Source organism: Microcaecilia unicolor, chromosome 9 (genome assembly GCF_901765095.1).
Source record: "Microcaecilia unicolor chromosome 9, aMicUni1.1, whole genome shotgun sequence".
NCBI lineage: Eukaryota > Metazoa > Chordata > Amphibia > Gymnophiona > Siphonopidae > Microcaecilia > Microcaecilia unicolor.
In genome coordinates this window covers 179,107,586-179,125,737 of record NC_044039.1, presented here as the reverse complement: position 1 = coordinate 179,125,737, position 18,152 = coordinate 179,107,586, and the positions used below count along the sequence as shown (strand labels likewise).

The window sequence follows — 18,152 nt, the reverse complement described above, 5'->3', positions numbered from 1 at the left end:
TATACTCTAAGCTGGTGTAAACGTATGCATGTACTCTGCACACGTACCTGCATATTTAATAAAATTAGCACAGAAATCGCATCTGTGCTCCAGTCCATCCTAGGAATACCTATATAATACAATACAGTATTTATTCTTATATTCTGATAAATACCATGAATGGTTGTAAGTAGATGTCAATGAAGAAGCTGGACATTACCAGGACATACAGTAAAATACCTAAAGTTAAAATATGTCAACTAAACATCTAACCATACCTCCTCCCCTCCTGTCTGGAGAGAGGGAGAGAGAAAGAGATAGTGTGTGTGTGTGTTGGGAGTGGGGTGGGGGGAAGCTGAATTAGAGTGGCTTTTATGTTTGTGCCCTGTCCAGGCAGGACTAATTTTACCACCTCCTCTATTCCCTGAATGTTGCCTGGCAGGAGAATGATTGGAACGCAAAGCAAAAGATGGTTCTTTGCAAAGTAAGGGGAGAATTGTGGATTTTGGGCGAGGGGTTAAGAGAGTGATGGTCAGCATGCTGAGGTCAGGACAGTGTGCTGGGATTGGGTTAGGGGATTTGGGGGGGGAGGGGAGGGGTGTGCCGGGGAGTGAAGTATATGGTGTGGGGGTGTGTGTGTGTGGAAGAGATCGCTACAAATTTTACAGTGAATATCAGGGAGACCATAATAAAGATGCAACCAGGTATGAGACTGGGCATGTATGACTTCTACTACCATTCAGAAAAATGACTTCAGAATTAGACAACAAGCTAAGAAAGAGCATCCAAAACCATGTAGTTATATAATTGTATTTGGATTTTTAGATTTGTTATTAATCTTTTCCAAATCCCAAGCTCAAAGCAACTTACAGTCAGGGACAAAAGTTAATTCTTGACTAACTAGGATCACAATCTAAGTTGCACATGTGCTGAGATGTATTTAAAATGGAGTGGCAGGTTTTGATAACTTTAAGGTTTGAGTGTGCTCCTGCTGTATGTAAAAACTGTAGTTAATGTAACATCTTTTCTAAGACCCAGTATGTAAATCATGTAGAAGATTCTGTTCCAAGATGACTGTAAGGCTTTATGTTAAATATTAAATTTTTTTTTTTTTTTTGCAGAATCAAGTTTCTTGCTTGGAAATGCACAGATTGTGGATTGGCCTGTAGTTTATAGTAATGACGGTTTTTGTAAACTTTCTGGATATAACAGAGCTGACGTCATGCAGAAGAGCAGTACCTGCAGGTGGGTGTGTTTTCTACATGAGAATTAACTGCAATCATGGGCTGAAATAAGGGCTCTCCTGATTTTCTAACTGTTCTCTGAGTTGCATATCTCAAGCTAAATATTAGCATAGTCAATGTCCACTAGCTCTACCTAACCCAAAATCAAGTGGATTTTCCAATTATATATTTTATCTAATGTTTTAAAAAACAAGGGGGTCTTTTACAAAGGCGCACTAGTGTTTTTAGTGTGTGCAAATGTTTAGCGTGCACTAAACACTAGAGACACCCATAGGAATATATGGGTGTCTCTAGCGTTTAGCACATGCTTATTTTTAGTGCACAATAAAAACGCTAGTGTGTCTTTCGTAAAAGGACCTCCCAAGTCTGGTGTGCATCCATCATCCCCCAGATTCTGGTATAGTGCAACATGAGTTGTGTATTCGCAATTCAGATCATATTCTGTATTGTGTGTGCAACTTAATTATCTTAACAAGCTAATCAACAATTAACAGGCAATTGACACTAATTGGCTTTAATTAGAATTTATGCACACAACTTGCTTAGCATATTCTATAACTTGAGGCGCATAAATTCTAAAGCTCACTGCCAAAAAGGGGACATGAGCATGGAATGGGTGGATTTATTTATTTATTTTATTTATGCATTCTTGTATCTCACTATTATCCAAAATCAAATTTTGGTTCAAAGTGGCTTATAATTTACATTTTGGTGGAGTTACAGTAGTGTTGTACAATGTGGAGAGCGCATCTATAGTTCATGTGGTTGTTCATAGAGTTTTTGAAGAGACAGATTTGAAAAGGAGGTAATGATAGCTTTTTGTGTTCAGTTGTAGAATTTTCATGATGTTTATTCATATAATTTTTGAAGAAGTAGATTTGAAAGGAAGGCAGCGATATCTTTGTGATTAGCTCTAGAATTTTTTGAAGAGTTAGGTTTTCATTTCTTTTCTGAATTGGAGGAGATTGTGATGCTTCTTATGGTTTTTGGTTTCTATTTCCACCATTTGGAACCCTGGTAGCTAAATCATGCTGTGTAGATGGTATTTTTCTGTTTACTGTGCTGGCATTTTTTGAGGATAGTTCAATAATATTAAGCATATATTCGGGCGTCATTCCCAATAGTATCTTGAAGACTAGGGTGCACACTTTGAAAAATATTCTTGCCTTGACTAGTAGCCAAGCAGTGGGGTTGCTCTTTTGTATTTTGATTTCTTGAAAATCAGTCTTGCTGCCGTGTTTTGGACTGTTTGCAGCGATTTTTAGTGTGTTTTCCTTGCACCCTACATATGCTGCATTGCAGTAGTCTAGTTGCAGTAGTATCGTTGATTGGATCAGTATCTGGAAAGATTGTCTAGGGAAATAGTCTCTTATTCTTCTCAGTTTCCATTGTGTTCTGAAGCAGTTTGATGTTACTGCTGATATTCAATTGTCCAGTTTTAGATGTTTGTCGAGAATGATTCTTAGTATTTTAAGTTTTGTTTCAATCTGATATGTTGGTTGGTTGATTGTGAATTTTTGGTAGGATGTAGGTTTGTGTGGGCTGATTAATACTAGGAATTTGTTTTTGTCTCTGTTCAGTTTGAGTTGAAAGTTGTTGCCCATTCTTCCGTGAGGTTCAATCCTTTTTTTATTTTGTCCTGTATGTTTGTGATATTGTTTTGGAAAGGTATGAAGATGGTGACATTGTCTGCATAATATAAATGGGTTGAAACCCATTAATTCCAGTTTTTTTTCCGAGTGGCGCAACCCTTATTACAATGAACAGTATTAGTGATCCCTGTGGTACCACGCACTCCGAGATCCATGAGTCTTTTGTTTCGTTGGACATCTTTACAATGTAGGATCTGATCTTTAGGAAGCCATTGAACCATGTTGCCACTCCACTGCTGATTCCTTTGTTGTCGAGCAGTGTCATTAGTGTGGTGTGGTCTACTAGGTTGAACACACTTGACATGTCGAATTGTAGTAGTAATATGTAATGTCTTGTCAGGGTGGTTATGACTGTCTCAGTGCTGTGTTGTGGTCTGAAACCTGATTGGGATTTATAAAGAATTGAGAATTTTGTCAAGTATTTCATTAGTTGCTGTGCTACTAGACCTACCATCGTTTTGGTCAATAGTGGTATTGAGGCTAGTGGACTATAATTTGTGATATTGCTGATCTTGCTGGTAGTGTTTTTGGGGATAGGTGTGAGTACTAAGTCGCCTTTGTCTGTTGGAAATTGACCTCTTTTTCAAAGAGAAATGGAGAAACTTACTGACTTCATGGTAAACCTGGAGGACGTAATGGGGTAGTTCGGCAAACTGAAGAGTAGCAAATCTCCTGGACCGGATGGTATTCATCCTAGAGTACTGATAGAACTGAAAAACGAGCTTGTGGAGCTACTGCTAGTGATATGCAACTTATCCTTAAAATCGAGCATGGTACCGGAAGATTGGAGGGTGGCCAATGTAACGCCCATTTTTAAAAAAGGCTCCAGGGGAGATCCGGGAAATTATAGACCGGTGAGTCTGACGTCGGTGCCGGGGAAAATGGTAGAGGCTATTATTAAAAACAAAATTACAGAGCACATCCGAGGACATGGATTACTGAGACCAAGTCAGCACGGCTTTTGTGTGGGGAAATCTTGCCTGACCAATTTACTTCAATTCTTTGAAGGAGTGAACAAACATGTGGACAAAGGGGAGTCGGTTGATATTGTGTATCTGGATTTTCAAAAGGCGTTTGACAAGGTACCTCATGAAAGGCTACAGAGGAAATTGGAGGGTCATGGGATAGGAGGAAATGTCCTATTGTGGATTAAAAACTGGTTGAAGGATAGGAAACAGAGAGTGGGGTTAAATGGGCAGTATTCACAATGGAGAAGGGTAGTTAGTGGGATTCCTCAGGGGTCTGTGCTAGGACCGCTGCTTTTTAATATATTTATAAATGATTTAGAGATGGGAGTAACTAGCGAGGTAATTAAATTTGCTGATGACACAAAGTTATTCAAAGTCGTTAACTCGTGACAGGATTGTGAAAAATTACAAGAGGACCTTACGAGACTGGGAGACTGGGCGGCTAAATGGCAGATGATGTTTAATGTGAGCAAGTGCAAGGTGATGCATGTGGGAAAAAAGAACCCGAATTATAGCTACGTCATGCAAGGTTCCACGTTAGGAGTTACGGACCAAGAAAGGGATCTGGGTGTCGTCGTCGATAACACACTGAAACTTTCTGCTCAGTGTGCTGCTGCGGCTAAGAAAGCGAATAGAAGGTTGGGTATTATTAGGAAAGGTATGGAAAACAGGTGTGAGGATGTTATAATGCCGTTGTATCGCTCCATGGTGCAACCGCACCTTGAGTATTGTGTTCAATTCTGGTCGCCGCATCTCAAGAAAGATATAGTAGAATTGGAAAAGGTGCAGCGAAGGGCGACTAAAATGATAGCGGGGATGGGACGACTTCCCTATGAAGAAAGACTAAGGAGGCTAGGGCTATTCAGCTTGGAGAAGAGACGGCTGAGGGGAGACATGATAGAGGTATATAAAATATTGAGTGGAGTGGAACAGGTGGATGTGAAGCATCTGTTCACGCTTTCCAAAAATACTAGGACTGGGGGGCATGCAATGAAACTACAGTGTAGTAAATTTAAAACAAATCGGAGAAAATTTTTCTTCACCCAACGTGTAATTAAACTCTGGAATTCATTGCCGGAGAAAGTGGTGAAGGCGGTTAGCTTAGCAGAGTTTAAAAAGGGGTTGGACGGTTTCCTAAAGGACAAGTCCATAAACCGCTACTAAACGGACTGGAAAAATCCAAAATTCCAGGAATAACATGTATAGAATGTTTGTACGTTTGGGAAGCTTGCCAGGTGCCCTTGGCCTGGATTGGCCGCTGTCGTGGACAGGATGCTGGGCTCGATGGACCCTTGGTCTTTTCCCAGTATGGCATTACTTATGTAATACTCTTTCCTTGGTGAGGTACTCGATGAACCAGTCTGGTGGGTTTTTCATCATTTAGTTGGGGCATTTGTCAAGTAGTCAGTATGCATGTGCGTATTTTGTCAATAGTGTCTTTACTATGTCTAGTTGGGGTGGTTTGAAGGTGGTCCATAGTCTGTCTGCTGTGGTGTGATTGTCGTGAGTTTCGCAGTCTTATAGGTAGTCTGTGATGTTTATTAGTGGTTTTTCAAGGTTTGATCTTGTGTTTGTTATTTTGTTTTTGAAGTATTGTGCAAGCTCGCCTGCAATGGTGGTATTTCAGTTGTCGCCAATATGTTCTGGGTTTCCTGTAGTTTGTTCATGAGTCTAAATATATTTTTTGCATTGGTCTGGGTCGAGGTTCGTATTTGTACTGTAGTGTTCTGCTTTTGCTTTCTTAATGCTGTTTGTGTATGTTCTTATGGCTTTTATCCATATGGTTTTGTTTGCATCTGTTTTGTTTTTGGCCCATGCTCTCTTGAGTTTCCTACAGTTTCTTTATGTGTAGTAGTTTGTCATTAAACCAGAGACATGGTTGTTCTCTGATTTTTGTTTTGAGTGGTGCTATTTTGTTTAGTGCAGTGATTCCCACACCTGGTCCTGGAGGCACCCCAGTCAGTCAGGTTTTTAGGATATCCACAACGAATATTCATGAGAGATATTTGCATGCATGCCTCCAGGACCACGTCTGGGAACCACTGGTTTAGTATGTTTTTCACTTGTTTCATCCCATTTTCTTGAAGTGTTTATCCTCAGGTGGTATGTCATTCAGTTAATTTATTGTTGTTGTTGTCTACTTTTCCTTTGGTTGTGAATGTGTGTTGGGTTCTTGGTTCTCATTTCTTGCCATTTTCTTTCCATTGAAGTGTGAAAGTGATCTTGCTGTGGTCTGACCATGGTACTTTTTCCCATGTGTGATTTGTTAGTATGTGGTTCTTACTCACTGAGAATCTGTGGGCTAGCATATCTAGTTGGTGTCCTTTTGTGTGCGATGAGACTGCTTGTGCTGTTGTGAAGTTCCATTGGTTTATGAAGTTCATTAGTGTTCTGGTTGTGTCGTCGTGTTTTTCTAAGAGCAGGTTTATGTCACTTATTAGGACACTAGTAAGAGAGGCTCGTTTCGAAACGCAATGAAATGGGTGCTAGCAAGGGAAATCCCCACCCATTCTCCCTCCCTGCCGCGTTCCATACCCCCCTCTGTCCCTCCGTTTCTTCGGCCCCGTTCACGCCCTTCCCACCGAGTTGAACCCCCCCCCTTGGCGTTACTGCCTGGCCCCCCCGTGTCGCGACCCTGTGGACACCAGCCATTCGTCCGTAAAACGTCCCCCGAAACCGATGCTTACCTCTGCTGATGGAGGCGAACTTCTCTTCTCGCGTTCATTTCGTTCCCCGAAATTGTTCCGCCCTCGACGTCATCACGTTCGACACGAGGGCGTGACAGAAGGACATGGGCAGTGGAAAGGCTTCACTACCATGAATTTACGAACCCTTCACGGAAGTGGGTGGAGCTTGGGGGCTTCATTAGAATGTTGGGGTTGCGAATTATGTCTGGATGGGGCGTGGCTGAGGGCGAGTGTATGAGTGAGAGTGAGTGGTGCTGACAGCCTACAACAGTACAGGGCTTCAGTTTTTCCCTGCCACACAGTGAGCTTCAGAATTGGAGGTGAGAATTATTTATATAGATTTGGGTGATTGGTGCAGATGTTTGATACAAAGTCTGTGAAATCATCTTGGGCATTTGTCCAGCTTCCTGGAGGGTGGTTGAATAATGCCATGCATAGTTGGTCAGTGAGTGTTTTGTCTGTGATTTTGCATTCCAGGATTTCGATTGTTGAGGATGTGTGTTTAGTGACAGATTCTACTGTGGAGGAGGATTTGTGTATTCTCCGAGGACAAGCAGGCTGGGTCGACGTCAGCGTTGGCTTAGGAATCGGCATTTTGCGAGCAAAATATAAAACAAAGTTTTGCTAGAGTCTTCTGGCGCGTGTGCGTGGACCGATTTCCCGCCCGTCGCGTGAACGTGTTCTCTCAGTTGTTTTTTCTCCGCTTTGAGTTGTTGTGTTTACTTCACTGCTCCTCTCAGGCCCAGGAGCGAGTCTTCGTTTCTTCAATTTTTTTCTTTTATTGTTTAAAAAAAAAAAAGTAGAAAGTTCCTTTACTTTTGTTAGTTTTTCTTCCTTTTAAAGTTTCCTTTCTTTTTTGACGTGGCCGGCTTCAGGCTGCGCGGTCTGGGTTTTTTCCCTTATTTTTGTGCCTTTTTTCTTTTAACAGGCACAATCGTGTCGTTTGATTTCGCCGAAGCAGTTTTTCCTTCCATGTCATCGAAGACTCCCAGCGGCTTCAAACGTTGTACCCATGTCTGGTGTATCCAGTGCCTTGGGCCCGACCAGAGCCCAGCCGCTTGCAGTCTGTGTCTTCGTATGAAGAAACAGACCCAAGCGTCTCAAGAAGCCCAACGAGAAAAGCTTTTTGGGGCTCGGTACGGTCCTTCGACGTCGACCGGTACTGAGGTCAGCGGCATCGACATCGGAGCGGAGGTAATGGCTGCTGAAAGACCAATTCGTGCTGGGAGCAGTGAGGCATCGACCTTTGTCAGACCCGGCCCTGAGGAGGTGTGAGGATTCCACGTCCTCATCGGTACCGAGGAGTCTCGATGACGGGCGTCGAGCGAAGGCAAAGAAGCACCGTCATTGTTCTCCTTCGACACATGATGCCGGGAGCTCCTGAGCGTTGCGGGAATCGGCACCCGAGGAGCGTCGGCACCAAGAGGATCGCTCTGCCTCTATTCAGGAGGTGCCGATGCGTTGGTCTTCTGGCAGCCCGGTACCTGCTCTCGAGCCTCAACAGATTCTGCCACCGGCTCCTTTACCGACCCCGCAGCCTTGTCCGATGGCGGCATGGGGCTGGTTGTTTTTTTTTTTTGTTTTGTTTTACCTTGGCTGGGAGTTTGCCTGCATCAGTGAATGAGCCGAGAAAAGGTAGCTAGTACATGAAAACAATATCCGCAGCAGAGAAAAATGTCCTTCAGTAAGGATCAAGTCTAAAGGATAAATGACCAGTGGAAGTTCGATGTGTTATAGAGTAGTTGCTACTCAATGTAGTGCTTGTGGCAATAGAATTACCCTGAGAAAGAACAAGCAAGGCTGAAAAATTAATTGTAGTGGTGTTGCCACAATAGGTGGTAGGCAAAAGTGTTCAGCTATGAGTGGCTGGCTGCAGCAGTGAATAATTAGGTGGGAAGATCACGTCAAGAGTGTCTTACTAGGTATGCAGCATGTGAGCTGCGTGATCGAAGGAATAGATTTTAAATTGGGCTGTTTGGTGCCTCAGGCGGCTTGGGGAACAACACCATTTGGAGAAGAATACCTTTTTTTTCAGTAGTTTGGTGCTCCGATCAGCAAACTATTTGCTCTGAGAGTGGAGGATGCTGTGGTTAATTGTGGCAGCCAAGAGGAGCAGCGAAGAGACCACGTACTTGCTGCATCACCTCCAGGTGAGAAGTCTTGTTTCTGGGCTGCCATTCTTCAATGGTGGGTCATGCAGCTCCGAATAGGGTGCCTGCAACTTTATGTAGGGTGCCTGCAGTGCGGGTGGTGGGCCGTCCATAACTGGGCTCTTGCAGGGCACGGACCGTGACCACCAGTAGCAGCTCACCTTTCGCAGTTCATCTGCATCCAGTGTTCCCATAACTTCGGGGCGCACCGCTGTGCTGACTCCTCGGCTGGTTGTCAGTGAGTGTGGTGAGCGTGAGACTACGCCATCCTTCTGGGCTGGAGCGCGCTGTGGTATGCCGATGTTTGACTGCACTGCCAATCCGCGTCTGCCTGCTCTGGTCCGCTGGCACCAGACTGCTCTGTTGATCTGCATGGTCTAGTCGTTCCGCGTGATGAGGACAGCTTTCCCACTAATTTTGCTGCTAGTTCCTCTGGACAGGTTGTGGTGTCGCTCTCTGTCTGATTTGACAATTTCCTTTCTTTGCTGTTTGAAGAATGGTTAAAAGCACAGAGTTCTCTTTTTCAAGTTGCCAGTTTGGAATTACTGCAGGCAATGGAGAGGGGGGAGATTAGCTGAGTAGGACATGTATTTTTGAGACAAAGCAGAGTAATTGATCTTAAGCAGTTTTTGTAAAGCAGCTGTGCTTGTTTTAGATCTCCTTTATTCAAGTCGGAAAACATTGCTTTTCTTGAGGCTGTTGTATCTTCTTCTTTCAGATTATTAGGGTGTATGAAGATCATTGATTTATTTGGCCAGAGCAGATTTTTGTATTAAAGTAAGTGAGGTTTTTTTTTTTTTTTTTTAATTTATAACAATTTTATAATTACAATCGAGTATTAACTTGTTTGAAAAGTGATACATCTTGCATTATTATTTTTAAGGTAATAAGAGAAAATAAAGAACAAAACAAGATTTCTCACTCAGGTCCACAATTTTGTGTTTCAAGATGCTAGAAAATGGAGTAATATACAAGTAACATTTTAAGGATTTAGTTTGAGGGGTTTGCAGGTTACACTTTTTTCAGTGCTATATATCTATATCACAGGAAAGATAACATTTTCAAACCTCTCTATTTTGCCTAGAAACTAAGAAAGCTGTTAGCTGAGCTGGGTCAAAAAATACGTATTTGTAGGATTGGTATTTCACCACACACTTGCATGGATATCTAAGAAAAAATATTGCTCCAAGCTGAAGCACACCAGGTTTCATCAAAAGAAATTGTTTGTCTCCTTTGCATTTCCTTAGAGATATCTGGGAATATCTGTATTTTTTGACCAAGAAACATTTTGTCCTTATTTTTAAAATACATTTTCATTAGCCAAAGCTTGTCTGATGGTAATGCTACCGTCACAATCAGTGATGTTGGAATAACTGGGTCATTTATCTGAAGATTCAAGTATATCAGTTATGTTCAGATCTTGTTTCTGATTCTCTTGATTTAATAAAGGTAAATAGTAAACCTGAGAGAAAGGGGGGGGGGGGGGGGGGGGGGACGACCTCTTCATTTACATCAAATATCTCCATTAGGTATTTCTTTAACATTTCTCTAGGAGTTTTCGTCAACTGTTTTGGAAAATTTAAGAAGCGGAGGTTGTTACGCCTGGCAGAATTCTCTAGAGCTTCCGTTTTTCTTCTCAGGGAAACCAGATCTCTCATCATTGTCTCTTGCTGAATTTGGATTTTTTTAAAACTTCCATAGTCATTTCTTTATCCGATTGCTCTAGCTTTTCAACTTGAGTCTAAAACTTTTGTATTTTATTATTTATTGCATTTGTATCCCATATTTTCCCACCTCTTTGCAGGCTCAATGTGGCTTACAATACATCATGAATGGTGGAGAAGTATAAGAAATAAACATTTAGTATTACAGAAGGATCTTGGGTAAACATGATAGTAAAATTGTATGCAGAAACGGATAGGAAGCCAATGAAGCAACTTGAGGAGAGGGCTAATAAGAGCATAGCGACACTGGTGGAATATAAGCCGTGCAGCAGAGTTTTAAATAGATTGAACGGGAGAGAGATGGCTTAGTGGAAGCCCTGTGAGAAGCAAGTTGTAGTAGTCTAAGTGAGAGCTGATAAGAATGTGGGTAAGGGTTTTGGTAGTGTGCTCAGAAAGGAAGGGACATATTTTGGTAATATTATAGAGAAAGAAACAACATGTTTTAGCAGTCAGTTGGATATGTGCAGAGAAAGAAAGAGAGGGGTCAACGATGACCCCAAGGTTACGAGCTGATGAGACAGGGGGGATGAGAGTGTATCCACAGAGATACAGAATGGGAGAAAAGGAGAGTTGGGTTTAGAGGGAAATTTTGTTCAAGAATCAACATATCCTGATTTAATTTTTGTATCTGTGTGGAAAGTGATTTCCCTAAATCAACTATTAATGTCCAGAGAGAGTCTAGTGTTACTTCTGTTGGCTTATTCATATTGAAAGAAAATGATGTGGATAGTACCTCTTTCTCCGATGTTTGCTCCAAGTTCAGACTATCAGCTTCCTCCACTTTAGATGACACAGGTGTTGTCGGCGTTCCCATCTGGGTTTTCAGCTCACTAACGCTCAAATCCAATCTCTCCCGTCTCTGTTCACTTACACCGCTCTGGGGAAGCAAATTTAGAGACGCCTCAGTTGGTGTGCTGTGTCCTGCAGGTTGTGGAGGTGGTTTCCTTATGTCGGGGCTGAGCGTTAGCTCTAGCCCAAGAGAAGCTTCCGGGCCTCCATTTGCTCCGGCGCAAGTCAGCGGGCTGCCTTCCGACACCGATAGCACCGATGTAGCTGGAATCGACGCTATCTGAAAAAATGAGCGGATGTCTTGCGAGGAAGGAGTTTGCCGTTGCGGGGCATTGGAGGTAGGTCGGCCCCGTCTCTTCGGCATCTCGTAAGGATTTTTCTTTTTCAGAGCGCTATGAAGTGTAGCCTGCTAGCGCCTCAGACGTGCGGCCATCTTGAATCCCCAAGTAAGTAAGTGAGGTTTCAGAGCTTTCTGTCTATTCAGTTTTTAACAAAAGCTAGTTTGTCTTTGGCTGCAATCAGGGGCGTATCTGGACTCCGGCGGTAGGGGAGCCAGAAGGAGGGGGCACATTTTAGCTCCCCCTCACCGACCCCCCCCCCACCATTGCCAGACCCCCCCCCGCCACCAACGACTCTCTCCACCCCCCTCCCGCCGCTAACCCTCCCCCGCTGTTGTTGCTTACCTTTGCTGGCGGGGGACCCCAACTCCCTCCAGCTGAGGTCCGCTTCCACCTGCCGCTGCCTTTAAAAATATTTCTTCAGCTGGTGGGGGACCCCCGCCAGCCGACCCGAGGTCTTTAATGTTCTTCTCTTCTTCATCCTCCGTGGCCTTGCTGCTGTTGAAAGCTGTTGAATCCAGTTTGGAGTCTGACGTTGCAGCACGTTGTACGTGCAGCAACGTCCTGCAAGTACAATGTGCTGCGACATCAGACTCCGAACTGGATTCAACAGCTTTCAACAGCAGCACGGCCACGGAGGACGAAGAAGAGAAGAACTTTAAAGACCTCGGGTCGGCTGGCGGGGGTTGGGGTTCCCCACCAGCTGAAGAAATATTTTTATAGGCAGCGGCAGGTGGAAGCTGACCTCAGCTGGCAGGGATTGGGGTCCCCCGCTAGCAAAGGTAGGCAGCGGGGGAGGGTTGATGGCGGTAGGGGGGTTCAGGGTGAAATCTGTGGGGGCCCAGGCCCCTGTGGCCCCACACAGATACGCCCCTGGCTGCAATTAACAGGAGAGTGTTAATTGTACAGACAGACAGTGCACGATGAGGGTCTGAGTCCCTTTGAAGTAGGAAAGCTGAGATTCTCTGATAGATTCGCAGTCATTCAGTAAAGTGCTTATTTTATTTATATTTTGTACGTTTTATATCACAAGATAAAATAGTTTTAAAGTCCATTATCTGATATCTAGCAGGCACTTCTGTTCACTAGAGACATCGATCTAAAGACTGTATTTCACATCTGTGAGATTAATTGAGGGGGAGCTTCAGCAGGATATCGGAAATTTAGAGATAACGTAGGTTAAAGATATGAACTTCAACTCATGGAATTGTAGTTATGGTTTCATCATTGTGCAGTTCCTGAATCCTGGTGTTTGATGATCCAATTGATGCAGATGCACATCACTGGAGGCTTTTTCTTTTGTTGTTGTAGATCCAGCTCATCACAGGAAAGGGAGAGGTTGCTTGCTTGTAGAGTGCAGGGAGACAAAGTTGCTTTTATCCAGTCAAAACAATGAAATTAAACTAAGTGAAGGAAAGAAAACTCAAAATAACCTCAGGGCCAGTGACCTAACATATACTGAGCAGAAATATGTAAGAATTTGAGCAATAAATAAATAAATAATGTGTTGTTTAGCCTGAAATGTGGGAGCCCGATGTGAACACAGCTGGCTTTTACTGCATTGCCTACAATGTGGGAGTTACTAAAAATTAGCCACTGTTATAGAATACGCCTACTCCATGCCTAAATTAGTCGCAAGCATTTACACCAAGTTTTACTTGGCATAAATTCCTGCAACTAGATTTGGTCGCATGGATGGGCCTTAGGCGTATTCTAAAGTTAGGCACGGTTTATAGAATATGCCTTGGTTTCTATTTTTAGGGCCAAGTTTTACAGTGCCATATGTAGAATTTAGCCCCATATGTGTAACACAGTAGCAGGGGCGTAGCCAGACAGCAGATTTTGGGTGGGCCTAGGCAAGAAGTGGGTGGGCACCAAGTGTTCGCCCCCCAACGCCAAAAAAATATCTCAGCTGGTGGAAAAATGTTTCTCTGCACCTTGGCAGTCTGCAGCAAGCATGTGCTGAAAACTATCGTGGAGAGAAGTGTTTTTGTTACCATCAAGGGGAAGTCTGGGCAAGCTAAATGTGTACTACTGTTGGGTGGGCCTGAGCCCTAATTGTGAACTGAAGGAGCAAATGATTGCTAATGGAGGAGTGGCCTAGTGGTTAGGGTGGTGGACTTTGGTCCTGGGGAACTGAGGAACTGAGTTCGATTCCCGGCACAGGCAGCTCCTTGTGACTCAGGGCAAGTCACTTAACCCTCCATTGTCTGCCACGTTGAGCCTGCCATGAGTGGGAAAGCGTGGGGTACAAATGTAACTAAAATAAATAAATAAAAATGGTGTTACAGGAGGGAGTAATATTGGGGGGGGGGGGGGGGGGGGAATGAGAGTACTGGAAGTTTGGGAGGATAACTAACCCATGGAAGGGAAGGGAATGCTTCTGTTTTGCTACCGATGTTGTTCTTAGTTCTTCGAACACCAGTTCATTTAAGTTCACGTTTCTTATCTCACCTGGAAAGCGAGTTAACAGTAGAGAGGAAAGCAGTAACTAAAGACTAGGACCTACATAATCAGAAAAATTAAATGGCATTGCTAGAAAACAAATGCAGAAAAAGAATGTTTTTTTTTTTTTTTTTTTTTAAAGATTAGGATGAAGTAGTGTGGTAGCCATGTTAGTTCACTTTAATAAAACAAAAAACATAAAGGGCTCCTTTTACTATGCTATGGTAAGCACTAGGAGGTGCTTACCACATCTTAAAAGTGCTTATATTGGAACACTCTGAGGCATATTTTGATAAGTTCCAAATGTGCACATGCAAACCACATGTTAAATTTTCTGAATTTTTTAAATCAGATTTAGTGTGTCTGGGGGACAGAAACTAGGCGTGAGCATGAATCAGCACAGCTGCATTGCCACGTGCTAACTGATTAACTCAGGATTAGCATGTAAGCTCTTACCGCCTTCAAAATGGGTAGTGGTAAGGGCTCACATGCTACGTTTTTGTTAGTGCTTGCATGCTAATGACATTAGTGCATGGTCATTAATTAAAAAAAAATGGAAAAGCGGTAAAATGGTCTTAGCGCATAGGAAAGACCCATATAAGGGTGCGCTAATGCCACTTTTTACTACAGCTTGGTAAAGGGACCCCAGAATAAGTTGATAACCAAAATATCCTGATTTGAAGGAGGTGGTCTTGGCCCCTGAAAATTTGTTAAAAATGTCATGGTTGTGCCCATGTTTCGTGCTCTCCTTCTCGCCACCTGGTGGCCAAACCTGGTGGCTGTAATGGACTGTCTGGTTACTGTCACCTGTTCCAGATTTCAGTCTGGTTTGGATCTTCCGGGCTGCCAGACTTGCTTGTTTTGTTTGGACCTACACAGCACCCGTAGTTGCCTGGTGATTGCTGCAGGTGAGCCTCAGCTGCTGCTGGGCTTATTAGCCATTTGAAACCTCTCTGCTTTGCCTTGCATCGCCTTAGGCCCTGGTTTGTTGGTGCTTACTGCACTTCTGTTTAGTTTGGGTTCTTGCTTGTGATTCTTGTTTGTTTCTAGTTAGTCTGTGTGTAGTTTAGTTTAGGACTGTTTGTTTCTGAGCCTTGTTCCTTGGTTGTAGTTCTTTGTGTGGTTCTTAGGTTGTCTGTGTTGTCTGTCTTCAGTGGCTGCTTGCAGCTTTCAGTTCTGTCTTTTGTCTGTCTGTGTTTGTTCCCTGATTCAGTGGCTGCTTGCAGCTTCTAATTCTGGCCCTTGTCTATCCATACTTGTTTTCTGTGTTAGTGGCTGCTTGCAGCTTTCAGTCTCTGTCCCCTAGCTTGTCCACTCCCTGCCTTGTGTTGTATTGTCTGTCTGTGAGTCCTAGCCCAGTTTCCTGCCTTTTGCCCTTGTTCATTCCTTTCCCCTCTGACCCTCAGTCCCTGTGCTGCCTAGCTGATATCCAGTCCCGGCCCTGTCCAGTAAGTCCTGATGGCCGCCTAGAGCCAGGGGCTCAACTCCTGGGGAAGGGCAGCTAAGTGCAGGTGAAGTCTCACTGTTTGTCAGAATTCTGCCTTGCATCTGGTGTAGGGTGGTTTTGCCTGCCTCTCCTCGGCAGTGGTCCAAGGGCTCACAAACCTAGTTCCAGCTTTGAAAACATGACAAAAAATGAGTAAAAAAATGTATTTAGTCCAGGTATCACCTTATTTTTGGGGGTTTGTTTTATTTTTAATTTATCAATTTTTAATTTAGTGAGTACCATATGTTGTTTTTTTGAAATTTACATCAGCCATCTTTATATTTTGTACAGTACAGGGGATATATCATTGTTTCTCTTTCTGTGGTGTTGCACTGTATGCAGTCTGGCTTCCTGGGGGGGGGTGGGTTCAGTTTAATTTTTGTCTACATATTTCTATTTTTAGTTTGTGGTTACTTATTCTATACTTGAGTGAAGGTCTATCTTTGTTCTCTGTGTGTGAAAAAGGCCAGATATTCTGTTAGCACTGAATCTCTGTGTAGGATTGATCTGGAAAAATTCAGGGGCCCGTTACTAATCTGCAGTAAAAGGGGGCTTACACTAGTGTCAGCGTGTGTTTTTTACGTGTGCTGAGGCCCCCTTTTACCACAGCGGGTAAAAGACTTCTTTTGTTGACCAGAAATGACTATGTGGTAAGTGAACCACTAACTTTGCGGCCATTTCGGAGGGGGAGCATTTACCACCACCCGTGCTACAAAAATAGAAATTTTTTTTGTAGCGTCAGAAATGGCGCATTCTGGGGGTAGGAACTACCTCCGGCCTCCTGCAGTAGTTCTGAATTGGCACGGTAAGCCCATTACTTCTCACCAACCCTTTAGTTAAAAGGGCCTCAGTTTGTTTAGTTTTCCCAATAGGTGTATTGAGGTACTACCTACTGCAGTTTTTACAGTGCTGCCTTTTCCTAGGTAAGCCCTTGTTGTTTGATTCCTTGGAAGTTAGTGCTATTGTGGTATAGTACAGTTGCTTTATAGGTCCAGAGTGACTTTTGTATGGTTTTGTATTGATTCACAATATACCTGGTACTGGACTTTAGATTTGGATTTAATTTAATTTATGCTTTTCTCAATAGCTCAAGGTGCGTTTCATTCAGGTATAGTAGGGTTTTTTTTTGTCCCTGGACAGCTTACAGTCTAAGGCCTCTTTTTACAAAGCGGCGCTACTGAGTAGTGGTGCACTGACAGCGAAGAAACCTATTCAGTTCCCATGGAATTCTTCGCATTCCGCACATGCTAATTGGTCGTGCCACTTTGTAAAAGAAGCTCTAAGCTTTTACCTGAGGCACAAGAGAGTTAAGTGACTTGTCACAGCGTCAGTGGAATTTGACCCCTAGCTTCCTTGGTTCTCAGACCACTATTTTGGCACAGCTAATAGATATTCCAAACTCAACAATATACTACATAAGTACATATAAGTACATAAGTATTGCCATACTGGGAAAGACCAAAGGTCTATCGAGCCCAGCATCCTGTTTCCAACAGTGGCCAATCCAGGTCATAAATACCCGGCAAGATCCCAAAAATGTACAAAACAACATTTTATACTGCTTATCCCAGAAATAGTGGATTTTCCCCAAGTCCATTTAATAATAGTCTATGGACTTTTCCTTTAGGAAGCCGTCCAAACCTTTTTTAAACTCCGCTAAGCTAACCGCCTTTACCACATTCTCTGGCAATGAATTCCAGAGTTTAATTACATGTTGCGTGAAGAAACATTTTCTCTGATTCGTTTTAAATTTACTACATTACTACTAAGGACCAGTAGATGTGACACTGGTGGAGATTTGGCAAACTGCCAAAAACATTGATAGAAAAAATCATTTTATGGTTGCCAGTAGCCACAGGATTTCTGTTATATTTCAGCTGAGGATCGTTGCTCACATAGCAACAGGAAGATGCTGGACTGGAAGGCTAGGGCTGATTGGGAGCAAAGTGTTTAAAGTGTATTTCCAGAATACTGCAAATATATGGTTCTGTTTGATATGCTATATTATTTTGGTGCATTGTTTTCAGTACATAATTCCCTGGAATGTATTCAGTGTGCGTGTGCGTGTTACCATCAGTAATGGAGGTATTGGGGGGAGACAGCTGATGCAGCTGCACCAGAATGACACAGGGAAGGGTTCTGCCCTGTTGTGTTCAAAAGTGCCCCCCTCGCTGCCCATTTAGGGCTGGATTCTATATAATGCGTGGTGAGTAGCATGCTACTCAATCGAGTAATGAACCAATGAGTGATAATTGGATGATAAGCAATTATCACAAATTGACAGTAATTCTAAAAAGAGGCACGCGTAAATTTCAACATGTGTAGCTGAAAAGGGGCCGTGGCCATTGGAGGAGTGTAGGCATGTCAGGGGCGTTGATCAAATGTATGTGCATACATTTAGGAATGGGTGTTTACACCAGGATTTCAGTGGCATAAATGGCCATGCCTAAAAGTGCGTGCGTGCATTACATAAGTACATAAGTAGTGCCATACTGGGAAAGACCAAAGGTCCATCTAGCCCAGCATCCTGTCACCGACAGTGGCCAATCCAGGTCAAGGGCACCTGGCACGCTCCCCAAACGTAAAAACATTCCAGACAAGTTATACCTAAAAATGCGGAATTTTTCCAAGTCCATTTAATAGCGGTCTATGGACTTGTCCTTTAGGAATCTATCTAACCCCTTTTTAAA

The 18,152-nt window shown here is 43.2% G+C and overlaps 1 protein-coding gene across 1 annotated transcript in view; it reads left to right on the top strand.

Annotated features, from left to right (window-relative positions):
* The window catches only part of KCNH5 (potassium voltage-gated channel subfamily H member 5), a 308,557-nt gene that overhangs the window by 34,863 nt on the left and 255,542 nt on the right, over window positions 1–18,152 (top strand). The window contains exon 2 of the mRNA XM_030215187.1: window positions 1,101–1,224. Within this exon, the coding sequence (XP_030071047.1) occupies window positions 1,101–1,224 (124 nt within the window). The remainder of the gene's footprint in view (window positions 1–1,100; window positions 1,225–18,152) is intronic.